The 19,309-nt window shown below is 41.8% G+C and overlaps 1 protein-coding gene across 2 annotated transcripts in view; it reads left to right on the top strand.

The window, feature by feature from the left end:
* Positions 1-14,273: 14,273 nt before the first annotated feature.
* Positions 14,274-19,309, top strand: part of TYRP1 (tyrosinase related protein 1) — a 42,773-nt gene continuing 37,737 nt past the window's right edge. The window contains exons 1-2 of one of the 2 annotated variants that reach the window (XM_089678095.1): positions 14,274-14,424; positions 15,485-15,898. In XM_089678095.1, coding sequence (XP_089534221.1) covers positions 15,505-15,898 — 394 coding nt within the window. In that variant the 5' untranslated portion in view covers positions 14,274-14,424; positions 15,485-15,504. The remainder of the gene's footprint in view (positions 14,425-15,484; positions 15,899-19,309) is intronic. The other variant, XM_089678094.1, reaches the window with a different exon arrangement.

Genomic DNA, 19,309 nt, shown 5'->3' with positions numbered 1-19,309 from the left:
TGAAACCCACAAACATGAATACAAAGATAATGTAATATATGCAAATAATAAAAGAATAAATAAAACAAATTATGCAAAGTGATAATGATGAACGGGGGCCAACAACACTCACACAACTGTGTGTATAAATTCAAATGAATAGTAAATGTGCCAAGAAAAAGTCCAAATGGGACCAATGAATCAATAGTGCCCAAAAAGATCCTAAAATGGATTTAAAAGTGATGGAAAAAATAAAGAAAGAAACTATATGACAAGGAGTCCAAAATAGGACTGCACATCAAAAGTACTGACAAACCCCCCCCCAAGAAATGCACTTGTGACATAAATTCCCAAGTCCACATAAAAAACAATGTGACACACAAAACTAACAAACTGTACCTAACCGGTGCTTGCGTGATAATAAATGACAAATGATCACATACAAATAAACATAACGTGCATGAAAAAACACAGAAACTGAGAAGCATTATGACTGACTGAGGCTGACTGAGAAGCATTATGTAAAAATCACTTCCAGGTTGCCCTGGTAATTTCCCCAGCCAGTATGGCCGGAAAAGAATGTAATGCATAGCGATCTGCACTGCATTACATTCAGTGGAAAACAGGGAAGACATTCGGGGTCTTTTAGGCCCCCAACGTCTCATTAAAGAGAACCCGTTACCATAAAAACCTTCACAAATGCAAAACCGCTCTGGCAACAAAAGGGTTAAAGCCAGGGGTGTCCAACCTGCGGCATGATGGCTATGAATGAGACCCAGCACAAAATCATAAACTTACTTAAAAATGTTGATTTTTTTTTACACTTCGCAAACACATGTGGCCGAAGAAAAATTTGACAGTGTCTCTTTACTGGACTTTTATAAGATTTATCTTCCTGAAGATAAATATCTCACTCTTCACAATCAAGCCTAATGGCCCATACACATGATAAGAAATTTGTATGAAAATGTATGTATGATCGGCCAATTATCTGATCGTTTGTGTAGTGCTTTCGATTCTGATTTTTTGGATGATGAAAACCAAGGGTGCAAGCTAGAGAATTTTTATCATATGTGAACACAATGTCCGATTTTTGTTTATCGTGTACAGTAATCATGTGGAAACAGGGGCGGACTGACAACTCATGGGGCCTCCAGGCAATAGGGGATCATGGGGCCCCTGTGTCCTTGCCCAAACTCAAAAAAGCCTATGAAAAAGGTACCAGGGGCATCTCATGGGGCCCCTACTGACCCCGGGCCCTCGGGCAGTGCCTGAGTTTCCAAATGGTCAGTCCACCCGTGTGGAAATAACCAAAAAGAAAAAAACACGCATGATCAGAAGCAAAGGATGACCGTACGCCTCCTTTTCTACTATGCCAGTATGTAACTACGTTTGCCTATGTTTGCCTTTGTTGTATGAGAATTTTCTTACAAGTCAACACCATTCCAATTACATCATGATACACACTTCCTTGGAAAATCGGATAAACGGTCATCTGATTTTCTCTGTACCAGGCATTATTCATGTCATCAGTTTTGGCAGCAGCTATATTTGTGAGCAACTTTTTTCATGGATGAAGGATACAAAGGGCAATATTGCAACCAAAATATCTGATGAGCACCTTGAGAATTCATTCAGAATTGCTACTATATCCATCGAACCCGATCTTGATGCATTAGTTTATCAAACAGTGTCAGATATCGCATTAGTTTTATGTTGCCCTTTTTTACTTTTAGTTAAAAAAAATACTACAAACAAATGAGGATTTATTACACAGATAGTAACATTATCTATATCAGTGATCATTAAATTGATCTGCTTAACTTTTTCTGTTTCAATATTTTTATTAAGAAAGTTTTGTTTTTAAGAATATAACAAGCTCAAAATACGCCCTCGCAGGGGCAGAGCAGAACAATAACACATAAACAGAGACATCCTGCTGACATGTATTAGTCAAATAACGAAATGTCCAGTGACATCAAGAAGGGACTGCAAAAGCCAAACCAAATAGCAGCAGTAAGCCAACATAATATCGGAAAAAGAAGAGAAAAGAAAAAAGGTTAAAAGAAAAGATAAAGAAAATAAAACAAAAGGGAATCAGAAAGAAAACATGAAAGAAGGGAAATTAGAAGGATCACGAATCTGGGGCTAGCATAGTCAGCGACTATAGGAAGCAATGACTAGTAGGAGGCAGGGATGTCAAGGAATAACATATCAAAGGTTCCCAAACCTTAAGGAATCTCGGATGAGAATCATGAAGAATGCTAGACATCTGTGTATTGAACAACATAGCATTCATCTGGGTCTTCACCCCCTGAAAGACAACCGAAATGGTTCTCCAAGCTTGAGCTATAGCACGTTTGGCCGAAATAAAAAGGTAGGATGCCAATTTCTGCTGAGACCTAGACAGACCCAAAATTGGGCAATGCAGGAGGGCCACCCTTACATCCCTATGGACCGTAATATGAAATAGCGTTTGTAGCAAACCAAAAACCCTAGACCAGAAGCCTATCAATCGCAGGCACGACCACCAAATGTGCAGGACGTCCAAAGTTCCGGAAACACCTATCTCCGCCAGTCGGATTAAAGTGAGCAGTCCGAGCTGGGACCCAGTACCACTGCAGGAGAACTTTATAGGCTGCCTCAAGAGTGACTGTATTGAATGAACATCCAATCCTCCGCCGCAATTGAGACACCCAGATCTCGCTCCCATTGAGATACATAAGACAGGGGTGATGAAGAGGACCTGATCTGCCTAACTTTTTCTGCCCATCAGCTATCTTTATTGTTAGTGTAGTTCATGTGTGGCCCAAAACAATTCCTCTTCTTCCAATGTGGCCCAGGAGAGTCAAAAGGTTGGACACCCCTGGGTGAAAGGCATTGGACATTTATAATGTTTTAAGGATTTTTAAAATATCACTGCACCTGGCCAAATTGAATTTTTTAATAAATGTTTCCCCACTGGTACAAGTGTCCCAGGGCAGTGCCCCCCATGTTATTTTTTTTATACCCCTTGCCTATTAGCTCATAAAATGGGTATTTTAAATTTTACAGATTCAGTACCCATTGATTTTAGTGGAGTTCAGGTTCATCATCATCCCTAGTAGTAGTAGTTCGGCTCATCCCAAGTAATAAAGCACATGTGTGTAAGAGAGGCTCCGTGCTTGGCTGTATATGGCACCAAGAGCACAAGAACCAAACCTTGCTCCTGCCCTGCTAGAACACTGTCCATCCCACTGAGGACAAACCCTCTGCCATCTTGTACAGCACTTCATGTCAGAGATCTTCACATGACATTTCCTGTGCGCAGATCTACTCCTCCCAACCTACTGCCATCTTCAGGGCCTACAGGTGCTGGTTATATCCACATAAGTGTGGGGTGTTTAGCTTCCATAACCCAAGTGTGCGTTGAAGGAGGGCTCTACCTAAAAGGGGCCTAGCAAATGAAGACACTGTCTGTTGTAACCGGACAATATTCTGCTACAGAGATACCTAGTGGCAAAGTAGCTAACTGCACCTGCCTACACGTGTGAATGTTAAAACACAGTAACCACTGCAACAGTTGCAAAAACATCTGGTAGTGTTAGAAAGGAATAAATGTAATAAATGCACACACATGCTGCTGTCAATTTCTTGATCAAATAGTATCCAGTTTTGTAGCTGAGTTGACAATGGTATTGATAATCTTATTTAACACCCTCTAGTGTGCATACGTAAATTTAGTTTGGCTTACAGAGTAGCTGAAGTGAGCATGTCTGTGGGGTTCAAGCTCAGGTCAGACTGGAAGACTCTGCAGGTCAGGCCTCTGCCACCAAACCCTAGTTCTGGAAGTCCCCAGAAACTCTAGAAGCTAGTGGGGAGGTACAGAGGCAAGGATCTGAGAATTCATGGGAACCTGACCAATCCCCAGGCAGGAGGTCTGGCATGGTGGTAAGACCTGCCCATAATTATTGAAGAGCCTGGCCAGCAAGGATGGAGTGCTGAGTTGAGGTTCATGAGGCCTGGAGCTGAGAAAGGAGCACTTTGATCAGAGGACTCTTCACCACCCTTCAGTCCCATCCAGGAGACACCCTGTATTGCAAGAGGGGACCTAAACAGCAGGAGGCCTGAACAACAGTCTAACTGAGCAGCAGAATTTCAAGGGTTGGCGTGAGTACTGTCACGGCCCACGGTCGCCGCCACCAACAGGCGACAATTGTACAGCCGCGACTAACAGTAATACGTCACGCCCACGGCGTCAGACCCCAGACCTTCTCACCAAAACCAAAGGGCCGGCCGATCCAAAACCGTGGTGTGATGTGCGTAACAAGGCCCCACCCAGCTGCACCCTACTTAGCGATTGCCCAGCTAATGGTCTACAATCTGTGCCTGCAGCCTGAATGCGCTTGTTACTGGGTCGGGTTAATTACGCAACTAACCCTTCTACTGCCACCGCCACTTTTGTCGGAGACTGGGAAACTCCCGTTATCAAATATACACTATAATGATTGAAATATTGATCTATATAGCACGGCCCGCAGACCTGCTATACAGAGATATAACAAACAGTAGCGTCTCTTCCAAGGCAGGGATTCGTGAATTGCAAGTAAGCGCTTAGAAACAGTTTAACACTTTCAGAAGGAAAGATTTATTACTAAAAGCATCAGACAGATGCAATAAAAATATTTACAAGGAGATGTCACAAAAATATATATATATGTATATAAAGACACAGCAAGGAGATAATTAGGAAGAAGATTACAGGGTTAAGTTACTTGCCCATATGTCTGGGTTTGCAAATCCAAGATGCAGAGCAGAAAGGTTCTTTAGTCTCCTTTTGTTACGATGTTGCTGGGAGATCTCTCTGTGTGTGTGTGTGTGTCAAGCTCTAACTCTCTTGAAAATCCCTCTCAAGGGGAGGGGGGGGGGGCTCTGACTACACATTTTGGGAGTGGTCGTTTGGGAACTCTAAACTAAACTACCAGCTTCATATCCCATGATATGAACCATACAGTTGACCTGAGGAATGTGCATTTATTCTGGTCAGTTTGATAATGTGTGGGCTTATGCCGTTTTGGGTGACAAAAGTTACACTTTAGTAGCCTGTCTCCACTCTCATGTCTTCCTGGTTGTTCCACGCCATCTGCCAGGAGATAACGTTTGCCTCTCAGGAAGGGAGGAGGGTAGGAATGAGGCTGAGGAATGCCTCAAATAAACAGACAGAACACGAAAAAGAGAGTGGAAAAGGGGGACTCCTCTCCAACAAGGATGAGCAAGTTTGCCACAAGTACCTCTGCCTTCATCGCCGACAGCCTATTGATGAGAGGCAACCAGGTGAGAGGGACAGGTTCTGAAAACCTTGACCCCTGCTTGGGATGATCCTGTGCTAATGTGCCAGTGCTGGGATCAGTATTGGAAGTGCTTTACCAGTCTATTGAAAGTTTCTCCAGGAAACACAGTCTGGAATTTGAGCTAAGAAGACAGTATAGTCACAGTGGTCCTCAAAGTTTTCTACACTTTCAACCCACAAAAGCCTACAATGGAGAGTGAAGCTGAGTGCAATATTCAGCTAGCTTTCAGACGGACAGCATATCGTTATCCTCCACCCTTGCTTATCAGTTGAACCCAGGTGCACCGGTATTTTCTACTAAAGGGACAGAGAGCTTCTAAAAGCAAAAAGGATATTCACTACTGATCCATTAAGGACTGACATTATTCCAGAAGGAGTACAGTCTAGGATCCATTTTTGTTATACATATTATACATAGAAGAGTTATCTTCTAAATCGTTGTTGAATTCACTTTAGGCATCCCCTAACCCAGCAATGGGCAAACTACGGCCCGCGGGCCGTATACGGCCCAGCGGACCTTTTAATCCGGCCCGCGGAGCTAGGCTCCCGCTAGGCTCCTCTCACAGTCCGCCCTGAAGACCGGGTGTAGCATGAAAATCTGTCTCCTATGAGGATCTGTCCCCCTCGACGTATCTGCGCATGTGCCGGAGATCGCCGATCGGCTGCTAATGCCTGAAACTGGCACATGCGCAGATACGTCGAGGGGGACAGATCCTCATAGGATACAGATTTTCATGCTACAGGAACGGTGCGGGAAAATGGCGGAGCAAAGGTAAGTGAATTGACACAGGGGGGACTTGGGGACTTAATATGGGGGATGAATTAATATAGGGGGGGTGAATTACTATAGGGGGGATGAATTACTATAGGGGGGATGAATTACTATATGGGGGATGAATTACTATGGGGGATGAATTACTATATGGGGGATGAATTACTATGGGGGATGAATTACTATATGGGGGATGAATTATTATAGGGGGGATGAATTACTATGGGGGATGAATTACTATATGGGGGATGAATTATTATAGGGGGGATGAATTACTATGGGGGATGAATTATTATAGGGGGGATGAATTACTATGGGGGATGAATTACTATATGGGGGATGAATTATTATAGGGGGGGTGAATTACTATGGGGGATGAATTACTATGGGGGATGAATTACTATATGGGGGATGAATTACTATAGGGGGGATGAATTACTATATGGGGGATGAATTATTATAGGGGGGATGAATTATTATGGGGGATGAATTACTATGGGGGATGAATTACTATATGGGGGATGAATTACTATGGGGGATGAATTACTATGGGGGATGAATTACTATGTGGGGGATGAATTACTATATGGGGGATGAATTACTATATGGGGGATGAATTATTATAGGGGGGATGAATTACTATGGGGGATGAATTACTATATGGGGGATGAATTACTATGGGGGATGAATTACTATATGGGGGATGAATTATTATAGGGGGGATGAATTATTATGGGGGATGAATTACTATGGGGGATGAATTACTATATGGGGGATGAATTACTATGGGGATGAATTACTATGGGGGATGAATTACTATGTGGGGGATGAATTACTATATGGGGGATGAATTACTATATGGGGGATGAATTATTATAGGGGGGATGAATTACTATGGGGGATGAATTACTATATGGGGGATGAATTATTATAGGGGGAATGAATTACTATGGGGGATGAATTACTATATGGGGGATGAATTACTATATGGGGGATGAATTACTATAGGGGGGATGAATTACTATATGAGGGATGAATTATTATAGGGGGGATTAATTACTATGGGGGATGAATTACTATATGGGGGATGAATTACTATGGGGGATGAATTACTATGTGGGGGATGAATTACTATATGGGGGATGAATTACTATATGGGGGATGAATTACTATGGGGGATGAATTACTATATGGGGGATTAATTACTATGCTTACTATGGGGGAATATTACTATACTTACTATGGATGACACATACACATCATTCATCTACTCTTGGTCCGGCCCCCGGATCCAATATATGAACCCATTGCGGCCCTCAAGTCAAAAAGTTTGCCCACCCCTGCCCTAACCCCTTATCCCTATCCAAGTTATATTCCCCCAATAAAACATAAAAACAAGCCCAAGGTCTGGTTTTCTGACTACCTGTGCCTGCTAAAAATGCATGTTATCTAGTTGAGAGGTCAAGGGGGGGACCCAAAATCCAGCGGATCCTTAAGGGGTAGTACAGCACTACACTTATATGAAATTACTTTCTCCGCAACCAAAGAATCAATCTTATCCCATTTATTTTCCAACATCTTGGAATTGATGTTTAGAAAGACAGAATAATGTACAAATTCATAAAAAGAAATAAAAAAAATACAAGAAAGAAAGAAAGAACGCAAGGTGTTTTCTGATAGGGGTGAAAAGTAGCAGAGCTATGTACCAAGTGTTAACCATTATTTCTGAGACCAATATATTCCAATGGTAATGAGCTTATACCAACCTAAATACCAACCAAAACTATCTTAAGATATTCCATATAACCCCTTAAATTTCTAAAAAAAAATTTAGAGATGTTGTGTACCTGTTTACAGGAAAGATCGAACCCACCACTTTTAAAAACAACCTCACCCCCTGCAACATTTCTTATCTTCAATTGTCAAGTAAACTAAACATATAGTTAGGACCTTACTCCCTATCTCCCCTGCAACAGCATCCCTAACCTGTGTTATTTAGAGGAACCGTCTTCTTTTAAAAATTCCAAAAAATTAACAGCGGAAGAGAAAAAAAAGATGAGAAAGGGTCCACAACCAAGTAATTAAAACAGTGACTGTTCTCTCTCTTTACTCCACCTCGTCATCCCTCCTTCTTCTCCGCTCTCCATCCAGTCCTAAGATTTACACAGCTCTACCACATATCACAGCCCTGTCTGCAACAACAGGGGCCTGTTTTATTCTAAGTAACACTTACAGGTTTCCTCCCCAACTCCACCTTGTGATTGGAGTGTGAAAAGAGAGAAGACTGATGAGATCAACTCTCTGTAACTCTGCTCTCTTATTATCAGCATGCACCTTGCACTGCAGCACAACTGGTTCTCTGTGCTGCTTCTGCCTCCCCCAGTTCAATGTGGAGTTCCAGTGAAAAAAAAAAAATAAGTAAAAGTCAGCAGCTACAAAAAACAGCCTGTCCCTCCATCCCATGGTGTCCCCCCTTGCAGCCCATTTCACCAGCCCTCTGTTGTTCGCAGCGGCATCTTCAGTTTGAGCACCTGGCTGTGATAGCTTGTGGTTTCACAGCCGGGTGCCCACTGCGCATGCGCGAGTAATGCTATGCTTTGTGAATGGTCCCGTAGTCTTCTGGGACCTATCACGTGTCCTAGAAGACTATGGGGACGGGGGGAGTGGGTATCTGTCAGTTTCGGGTACCCGCTCCCCAAAGGTACCAATCCTTAATTAGGAGCGGGGGACTAGTCCTTAAAGCGGAACTTCCCCTTTTCGGTGGAGCTCCACTTTAAGTTCTGCAATACAGGGACTGCAAAAGGTTGATACCAAGTTGAATTCAGGTATCTTATGCTGGCCACACATGGTTAGAAAATCGTTCGAAAAAAATGGTTGGATTTATTTAAAGGAATCGGTTGACCGTGCATGCAATCGTCGACATATTATCAAAAGTTAACAATACAAATGCTAAATTTTTTGTCGATTACTGGGAAAGATGTAAAGATTTTTTGACCTTTGTGAACCCTCCCACTCGCCTATTGTATTTAAAATAAAGATCTTTCTTTTCGTTGCTTGTGTTTCCGGGGTTACATTTTAACGTCCACATGCGCTGTAGATTTTTTTTTAACTGTTTTCAATACATTCCACTACTAATGTTTAGAAAATCATGCCTCACATTGTCTGGAATGCAAAGAGAAACTTTAACACTTGCAGGGTGTCCAGACGCTTGTTAAAATGTGCACAACATACATTCACATTATGGCACAATTACACTCTAGTGTGTCCTCTTCCAGCAGTGTGACATCTGTGCTCACCTTCATCCTCTAATATGTTTTGGAAGTCTTCCATGTCTGTCATGAGGCAGCCCCAGATGATGTAATTCCTACTCACTGGAGTCACATCACCCCATCACACGGCTTCATTCTCTGCATTTTTAGATTCCAAGAATAATTTGCACATACACAACAAACGATGCAGCACAGTGGCTAAATGGTTAGCACTTCCACCTGGCAGTACTCGAATCCCAACCCCGGCACCACCTGCCTGGAGTTTGCATGTTCTCCCTGTGACTGCGTGGGTTTCCTCCGGGTACTCCAGTTTCCTCCCACACTCCAAAGACATGCTGGTAGGTGAATTGGCTCCTGTATAAATTGTCCCTAGTATGTGTATGTATGAATGTGAGTTAGGGACTTTAGATTGTACACCCCTTGAGGGTTAGGGACTGATGTGAATGTACAATATATATGTAAAGTGCTGCGTACATTGAGGGCACTATATAAGTACCTGAAATAAACAAATAAATATACACAAAATAAACAATATCTAGAAGGCAGAGTAAGAAATTTTTGCCATAAAGGGCTTTGCATGCCCTAGCAATGTTTTTTATTTCCTTGTTTCAGTTTTTTTTTTTAATAATAAAGATGTCATACTTACCTGCTTTTTGGAATGGTTTTGCGCAGAGCAGCCTTGAACCTCCTCTTCTGGTGTTCCCCATCAGTGCTACTGGCTCCTCCTCCTTTATGAGTGCCCCCATAGCAATCCACATACTATGGGGGCACTCATGCCGACTCAATCCCAAGCCTGACTATCTGTGTCTATTGATGCACAGTACAGCTCTGCCCTGCTACCTCCTCACAGAATTTGGTTGACAGCAGCTGGAGTCAATGGTTATTGCTGCTATCTCCATGTCCTGTGAGGAGGGAGAGAGAGAGAGAGCAGTGCCACTGGTCGTGGGCACAGCACTGCATCTATTAAGTACACTGCTCAAAATTAAAGGAACACTTTGAAAACATGTCAGATCTCAATGGAGAAAAATATCATGCTGGATATGTATAGTGATATGGACTGGGTAATGTGTTAGGAATGTAAGGATGCCCCATGGTTTGATGGAAATAAAAATGATCAAACTAGAGAGGACTGAATTCAAAGACACCCTGAAAATCAAAGTGAAAAAATGATGCAGCAGGCTAGTCCATTTTGCTGAAATTTCATTGCTGCAACTCAAAATGGTAGTCAGTAGTTTGTATGGCCCCCATGTGTTTGTATGCATGCCTGATAACATTGTGGCATGCTCCTAATGAGACGACGGATGGTGTCCTGGGGTATTTCATCCCAGATCTGGACCAGGGCATCACTGAGCTACAGGACAGTCTGAGGTGCAACCTGGAGGCGTCGGATGGACCAAAACATGATATCCCCAGGTGTGTTCTATTGGATTTAGGTCAGGCAAGCAGGGGGGCCATTCAATGGTATCAATTTCTTCATCCTCAAAGAACTGCCTGCATACTCTCACTACATGAGGCTAGGCATTCTCGTACACCAGGAGGAACCCAGAACCCACTGCACCAGCGTAGGGTCTGCCAATGGGTCCAAGGATTTCATCCCGATACCTAATGGCAGTCGGTGCCATTGTGTAACCTGTAGAGGTGTGTGCATCCCTCCATGGATATGCCTCCCCAGACCATCACTGACCCACCACCAAAACAGTCATGCTGAACGATGTTACAGGCAGCATAACATTCTCCACGTCTTCTCCAGACTCTTTCACGTCTGTCACATGTGCTCAGGGTGAACCTGCTCTCATCTGTGAAAAGTACAGTGGGGTTTATTTACTAAAGCTGGAGAGTCCAAAATCAGACTCCCTTCTGCATAGAAACCAATCAGCTTTCAGGTTTCATTGCCAAAGCTTCATTGAACAAGCTGAGGTTAGAAGCTGATTGGTTTCTATGCAGAAGGGAGTCTGATTTTGGACTCTCCAGCTTTAGTAAATAAACCCCAGTGTGTCAGCGACCTGCCAATTCTGGTGTTCAATGGCAAATGCCAATCGAGCTCTATGGTGCTGGCCAGTGAGCACAGGGCCCACTAGAGGACGTTGGGCCCTCAGGCTACCCTCATGAAGTGATATTAACCTCCCTAGTGGTATGATTCTTTCCGATTTTTTGTGCTGAAAGCGGTACCATTTTTTCGCATGGAAATAGTTTTTTATTGTAGGCTGTAATTTTTAGGAAAATTTCCCCACAAATCATTATCACTCAATTCTGCAAGTGGTTCTGATTTACTATCGCTGTTCTCTAGCCGGTCTAAAACCGCTTTTGACGTAAAGGGACACTTTTTGGACACCATGGACGTTTCTCAGTTTCCAGGCAGAAAGAACAGACAAAATGCAGGCAGGGCACAGGACAAAGCACTAGGGACAATATGTATGTGAAATGGAATGAAACAGCAATGTTTTACTATTTAAAATGTAAAAAAAAAAAAAATGACATTTTTGAAATTTTTGAAATTTCCCGCCGCCGGCGGCGCCCGTACGTCCCGACGTCACGGGGACCGGAACACAGAAGCCGGATGCCGGCATCGGCCAGAGGAGATGGCCGGGGATGCTGCAGGGGACACATCACGGGAGCGAAGGACAAGGTAAGTGCTGCAGGGACTCCCAGAACAACGCCGCATGATAAGCCCGAGCTACACTCGGGAATACCGCTAGGGAGGTTAAAGGTTCGGATTTAAAAACAAAATAGCAAACATGTTATACTCACTTGCTCTTTGGAATAGTTTAGCACAGAGCAGCTCCAATCCTCCTCTTATCGAGTCCCCTGCCAGCGCTCCTGGGTCCTACCACCTGCTCAGTGCCCTCCTTGATCTGAGGGCACTGAGCAGGGGGTAGGAGCCAGGAGCACTGGCAGGGGACTCGATAAGAGGGCGTTTGCGGAGCGGCACCATAGACTAGAATAGGAGGCTTCGACCAGAGGCGTCCGTTTTGCAGCGACACAACGTGACGCAATGCAATCGCTCCTGTTAGAACAGCACCATGTGCTGTAATGTGCAGAATTGGCAGAGGCATTTGGGAAGCGGTAAAAACGCTTCCCAAATGCCTCTCTGCCGCCTGCACACAACGCTAGTGTGAAAGTAGCCTTAGTCCATAAGTGTGAACCTAATCTAACTGTCCATAGTGCAGGTGCGTTGCATCTTGAAAAGTTCTACATTCTGCATCGATGGTATAGTAAGTGCACTAAAAAGGCATCTTCGCACAAAGCAGAAAAAGCAAAATGCAAAATAAAAGCATAAAATATGTAACATTTGCATTTTTGGTGCGGTTCCATTGAAGTCTATTGCGCGCAAAACGCAATCTGCTGCATGAAAAAAAGTCCCTGGCCCTTTCAAAAATCTGTACCTGCTCAAAGCGCACAGATGTTAAATAGATCCATAGGAAATCATGTTAAATGAATTGTAGTGCATTTCTGCAAACCAGGAGGTGCACTGACTTCTGCATAAACGTGAACCTAGCTTAACTGTCCACACTGCAGGTGTGCTGCATCTTGAAAAGTCCTACATGCTGCATCTTCGGTGTAGTAAGTGCACCAAAAAGGCACCTTCCATTGTAAGCTAATGGTGATGTATCAAAAGTGCATCAGTGTGAAAGGATCCTTATGCCCCGTACACACAATAAGAAAATCTTACAAAAATTTCACAGAACCACTGATCGAACTATTTTCTCTTAGTTGATGAGCAGGATGTTTTAACCGATAACGATATTGTAAATGAAAAAATCCGGTTGAACAACAGTGAAAAATGTTGCCGTTTCGCATACGAGCGACTGATTTTCTATGCGGTGGTACAATGGTCGTACGAAAAAAATCTATCAAGCGCTATCACGCATGAGCGGAAACGGAAGATGACCCAGATGTTTATGTCCAAGGAATCTTTGTAAACACGAACAAAAAATCCAAATGTTAAAAGTAGATTGGCCTAATGAGATAATGAAACCAGAATGATTCATATTATATTTTATGTATCACTATTTATGTATATAGGTAATGTAATAAGCTATATTATACTCATTGCTGTTAATTGTTGTGTATATCGCTCGTTCTGGCCGGAAGGGGGTGGCTACAAGGTCACACACACTGCATCACTTCCACTTGAATGGAAGACGTCAACACTACATATTGCCTGACAAATGATTTTTTTTTAGATTGGTTAATGTGGGCCATGATTTTGACCAATGAACAAATGCCTCTCGGTCGTCGGATGACCGATCGGTCGATTTTCTAATTGTGTATTCCCACTTTTAGGCAGCACAAAAGCACATTAAAAGTGCCTTGGTGTGAAAGGGCCTTTAACCTGAAACAAGCAACAAAGAAAGAATTTTGACTTTCACAGGCCTTCATTTGTAGCAGGCTTGTTCCAGGTCAGCAACTCAGAAATATTGAAGCAAGCCACAGCCATTTAAATGGCATATTCCAAAAGTCAGCAATGGAAGCACTTATATTCCTTTTAGGGCAGGTATACTTTCAATAAGTCATGGGTTAGTTAATGAGCAAGTGGTCTGTTTAATCGCTGGATACAATACATAGGTGCTTCAGCAAATAATGTTGCATGTAAGCTGGAAATCTGTCTAGGTGTTTTTGGCTTGATATTAAAGCAGGAACTTTGAAGAAGTGGGTTTTTCCTTTAAATTGGTAGTTCTGTAATCAGCTTTTCCCTGTAATAGGCATGTGATGTTGCTCTGACTTGATGGACAATTGCTCTCTTTATTAGCTATGCTTGTGGGGGAAGGGGGGTTGATAAAATAGATGCTAAAGGGGAAAAAAAATCCCTTATACACATCTTTTGGTTTAAGGAATGTTTTATGTCCAGGTTTGTCAAAATTCTTTTCTTTGACCCATGCTCAATCCTTCTGGTCACAAGGCGATCAAAATGAAAGAGATCATGTGCTGGGTAAACTGATATAAAAGGATTAGACTGGGTAGTGAAACTCTCCTGACTCTATCAAAGGGATTATCAGGCAGTGGACCTGAACACAAACTAAAGGGCATCTTTTTAACGTCCAACATTTAAGTGCAGACGCAATCTTTACTTACAGGTATGTGATGTTTAAAATGGAGGGGGCTAATAAAAAAAAAAATAAAATCTGGAATTTAATAAGAAGAGTGGTATTAGAAATGTGTAATGTCACTATAGCCAAATTATTTAACTGCAGTTTATCAATTCTGTTTGTATCTGTGATCCTTCTGAAATGTGAAACTGCTAAATTATGTGTACTTTTCTGATCTGTAGGTACTTTTTTTTTTTTTCTTTTTTTGGGCAAAAAAAAATGGGGACGACTTACAAAAGTTAGAGCACTTATGAAGCTAATGTCTTTAACGACTAATCAGAATTGCCATTTAATATTTCAAGATTAAAACTGCCGTGTGTGGCTTTTTATTTTGATATATAAATATATATATATATATATATATATATACCCCACACAGTTCTATTTAAAAAAAAAAAGTTTGTGTGGGGTTTTTTTCCTTCAACATATGAAGGCTTTTAGCCTAGGGTAGGCAAGTGGATGCTGAGCATAGATATTAAACGGAGTAAAAGTTGTTTAACTTGTCACTGTCAGGGATTATAAACCAGATGCTTTATTGTACAAGCTTCAGAAGTAATTGGCATGTGGAGAAACTGCCTGGGTGTGTAATGGCTTTCATCCATGAAACTTTAGTTGAAATGCTATGTTAGAGAACCACTGAATCATTAGTCCTTTTGATTTCTGTGAAGGTAAGATTGCAAACGTTCTTTAATGTCCACAATATTTTGCTGCTTCATTACATGCATATCATAGGGTTTGTTTAACTGTGACTCGATTGTACAATTGCAGCAATCAGATTAGTTAAGCCTGGCGTGAAAAGTGCCTCTTATGTTTGAGCAAGTGCTTTTTATAATAGTTAATATGGTGAACATCGGTTAATATGCCTATTAGATACTCTTGAGTTAAAAAGGAGGGGCCCATCATCAAAGCTGGTAAACTGTAACTGCTAAGCTTTATTAGGCTTCATTTCAGAGGTTTTATATAGTCTAGTTAAATGTTCTAACTCTGACCACACCAGTTCTCTCCTCTGTCCACACCAGTTCTCTCATCTGTATTTGTTCTTCTACAGCTGTGACCGTCCACACAACAATGATGTTGTGCTACAAGTCTTGGCGTACCTATGCAGTGGCATTTGTGGTTGCCCTTTTTTCTGACCTGATTTCTGCCCAGTTTCCTCGTCAATGTGCGACTCCAGAAGCCTTAGAAAGCGGAGAGTGCTGTCCAGGTCTCTTTCCCCATCAGTCTCCAAATCCTGATGATCAATGTGGCTTTTCTGTTGGTCGTGGTCTATGTGTGCTAATTACAGCAGACTCCAGACCTCATGGACCCCAGTACACACTTGATGGTCTGGACGACCGTGAACGTTGGCCTCTCCGCTTCTTTAACAGGACTTGTTTGTGTAATGGACGTTTCTATGGGTACAACTGTGGAAGCTGCAGACCAGGATGGATTGGTGACAACTGTGATGAACCACTTGTGATTGGTAAGTGAACAAAAACTAGTTTGACAGTTTTAAATACTTCTAAGGGGAACCATATAAATCAAAACCGTTAACACAGAATGCTTCATATTACAGTGAGATGAATCTCCATTTTTATGATTGAAAGAAATGGCATTTGCTAATGTTTCCTGATTATTATGGCATAAAGGCTTTTTTTTTTTTTCCATTGGTATTTAACCACACATTCATAAAGGTTCTCCAATGCATATTTGTAGCCATAAAATGGTTAGTTTTATGCCAACAACTTATTAAATGTCATCCCAGACCAGTTTTTCAAATGCTTATAAATGACAATGATGGGTATCATTAAGGCTGATACACACGGGCTGAATATCGATGGGTTCAATGACATTCGGTGTGTACAGCAGCTTTTTCGGCAGAAGCCAGCCCACCCGTCCAGCTTCTGTGGAACAGGCATGCTGGAAAACTAGCAGCTGTCCGGCATGTGATCAGCACTCACAGCCAATGGCTGTGAGCACTGACGGGTGTGTTCTGGCGGTGGGGGCAGTACCCCTGTCAGAACACAATAGCTCAAAGTACAGAAACTATGCAATGTTAGTACAGCGAGCTGCTCAGGTTTTTTTTGTTTGTTTCAGCTGCTGGGTTGAGCCAAAAAACTACCTGTGTGTACCAGGCATTAGCTTGTGTACGTTAAAAAGATCAGATTGTACAGGCAGGGGATTCATAAAGACCTGATTTTTCCTTTCTCTTACTTGAGTGTGCAAACAAGTCATAAAACTGCTTTCAGTAACTTAATATCTGGGTCCACTTGTATGTTTTTTGTTTTTTTGTTTTCTTTTATCTCGCATTCATCTTTCCATAGCTGGCGTGTGAGGGTTCAGCAGTTTTAATTTCTTCTGACTCTGGAGAAAAAAAATGGTACTAGCTTGCTTTTTCTTTTTTTTATTTTTTTTTTTCTTCTGCTTCTCCCATGCCACTGGATACTGCCCAGAGCTGCTCTTCCAGTGCTGCAGGGTGGCTGTGCATGTGAGGAATTGTGCTACTTGCCTGCCTCGTTTGCCATTCACATAACTCGTACTATTGTTACTCAATGCAATGCAATCTAATATTTCATTCGCTTCTCCTACATGAACTCTCTAAAATGTGTTTTTATTATTGCCATTCTCCCATTGAACCCTCCTATGTATTTTAGCAGGAAAAGTCTGTTTTGGCTGTAAAGCACTAATAAAATGAGACTGAACACATGCAAAGGAATATCGTATACCGTTTTTGACATTTTGGGGTTTATTTACTAAAGCTGGAGAGTCCAAAATCAGACTCCCTTCTGCATAGAAACCAATCAGCTTCTAACCTCAGCTTGTTCAATGAAGCTTTGGCAATGAAACCTGGAAGCTGATTGGTTTCTATGCAGAAGTGAGTCTGATTTTGGACTCTCCAGCTTTAGTAAATAAACCCCATTTATGTCTTTTACATAAAAAGTGTATTTTAAGGCTTTATTTTGTAAATAAGTCATGTAATTTTAATGTTTCATATATAAAATACTGCCACCTTGAAAATCCCCATTTGTGTATCATGGGGTAATAGTTTCTCGGTTCACACTACTGCAACCTGAAAGTCACACCATTTATAGTGCGACTTTGCCAGGTGACTCCCTGGCAACTTGAGTACTACTTTGATGCAACTTGATGTGCCTTTACAGCAACTTTCAGGGAATGCCTGGGTATTCTTCCTGTAATGTCGGATCCAAATTGCATCAATATAGATGAGGATCCAACTTGGAGGAGACTTCCATTAAAGTCTATGGGCACAAGTCAGAAGTCACCTTGAAGTAGTACAGGAACCTTATTCTAAAGTCAGAGCAACTTCATTAGTGCAAATAAGGATGGCTCTCATTGACTAACATGGGATCAGACTTACGACCCTAAGTCGCATGACATGTGAAGTCCCAAGTCGTAGCAGTGTGAACTGAGCCTTACCCTTTTAAATAAATCTGAGAACTTACTATTTGAGATCCACCACAGTTCAGCTTTTACTTAAAGGCTGTAAGTAATGATGGAAATATAGAAGGCTGATACAGAACAAGTCACACATGCAAAGGATAGGTGCTACAACCCTCATAACATATTCCAGAAGGAGTATAAATCTTGCCTGCAGTCTCCATGCGCTGAACCAATGAATCAGTCATGTAGGATCGGCAAAAAGGTGAGAATGAACTGTAGAGACTGCATTTGAATGCAGAGTAAAAAGAGTTCCAGAAGACAAGCAACACTAGTGTCCTATATGATTAAAGTACAATGTAGCAATAGTGAGCGCTCTCCGATAGCAGCTGATACACTCAGGTAACCACATAAAACCTTCAGTATAAAATAAGTAATAATAAAGTGCAGCGCTAAATAAATCAGTGAAAGTAACACACAATCGGTGTTGTGAATAGTGCCAGTAAGCGTATCATTTTTACATGGTGCTCCATGCAAATGATAAAATTATGTGTTTACCAGAAGCCCATAGATTATGCGCATTGATAAATCAGAGTAGTGAGGTATGCGCCTGGGACATCCGTCTCCAATTGGGCAGCTCCACATTAAGTGGGTGATGTCTGCTCCAGAGGTCTCCTTAGGGATCAGTAGGGTCAGCCACCTGATTACAGAAATTCCACCTCTCTGGATATTGAAGATCTTCCCCGGTTCTGCATACTTAAAGGCTACGTGTAGGAGTCATAAGAAAAGTGCTCATAGCGTAATATTGCCAGGAAATTGAATTTATTAATGCAGCAAGTTTCACAATAAAAAGTAATAAAAAGGTACACTGACCAGTAATATGAGTAGCCGCCGGACCAGTTTATGGCTCCGGCGGTTAAAAATCACAGCGTGATATTCAATTCCTGGCAATATTACACTATTTACAACACCGATTGTGTATTGAATTATATTGGGACTTTACTTTCACTGATTTATTTAGCACTGCACTTTATTATTACTTATTTGATCCTATTTGATTGATTCGCTGATACAGAACAAATTGAATAAAATTGTTTGCATGCATTGAAGATGGCAGATAAGGCTGTAATTGTACCCTCCTTATTTCTATCAGGACAGGTTCACTTTTAAATGCCAATTTGAAAGTCAGCCAGAAAAAGTAATTAATGGCACTACTGTATATACATTTCTTTATCCTCCAAAGGGGCATAGTGAACAAAAAATGTTTTATGCAGGCAATGGGGTGAGCATACAGCATGTCTGGTGTTTGTATATTCTGTATATTGAAGCAGATGCATGACCACATTCTTCTGTGCTCATGGTTAACAATTTTAAAAATGTGGGTGGTATAATATTCTGGCCCTCGAAAAACAGTGGGTGCCTGAAGATGTATTTGAGAGGAATCTATGTTCTCACTAAAATCTGAGACTCTAGGCCTTAAAACTGATTCAATGTG

This window comes from Staurois parvus, unplaced genomic scaffold (genome assembly GCF_062004578.1).
Source record: "Staurois parvus isolate SC_StPar_1 unplaced genomic scaffold, SC_StPar_1.0 ptg000198l, whole genome shotgun sequence".
Taxonomy (NCBI): Eukaryota; Metazoa; Chordata; class Amphibia; order Anura; family Ranidae; genus Staurois; species Staurois parvus.
Note: the sequence above shows the minus strand (reverse complement) of the source record. Positions and strands in the feature narration are given on the sequence as shown.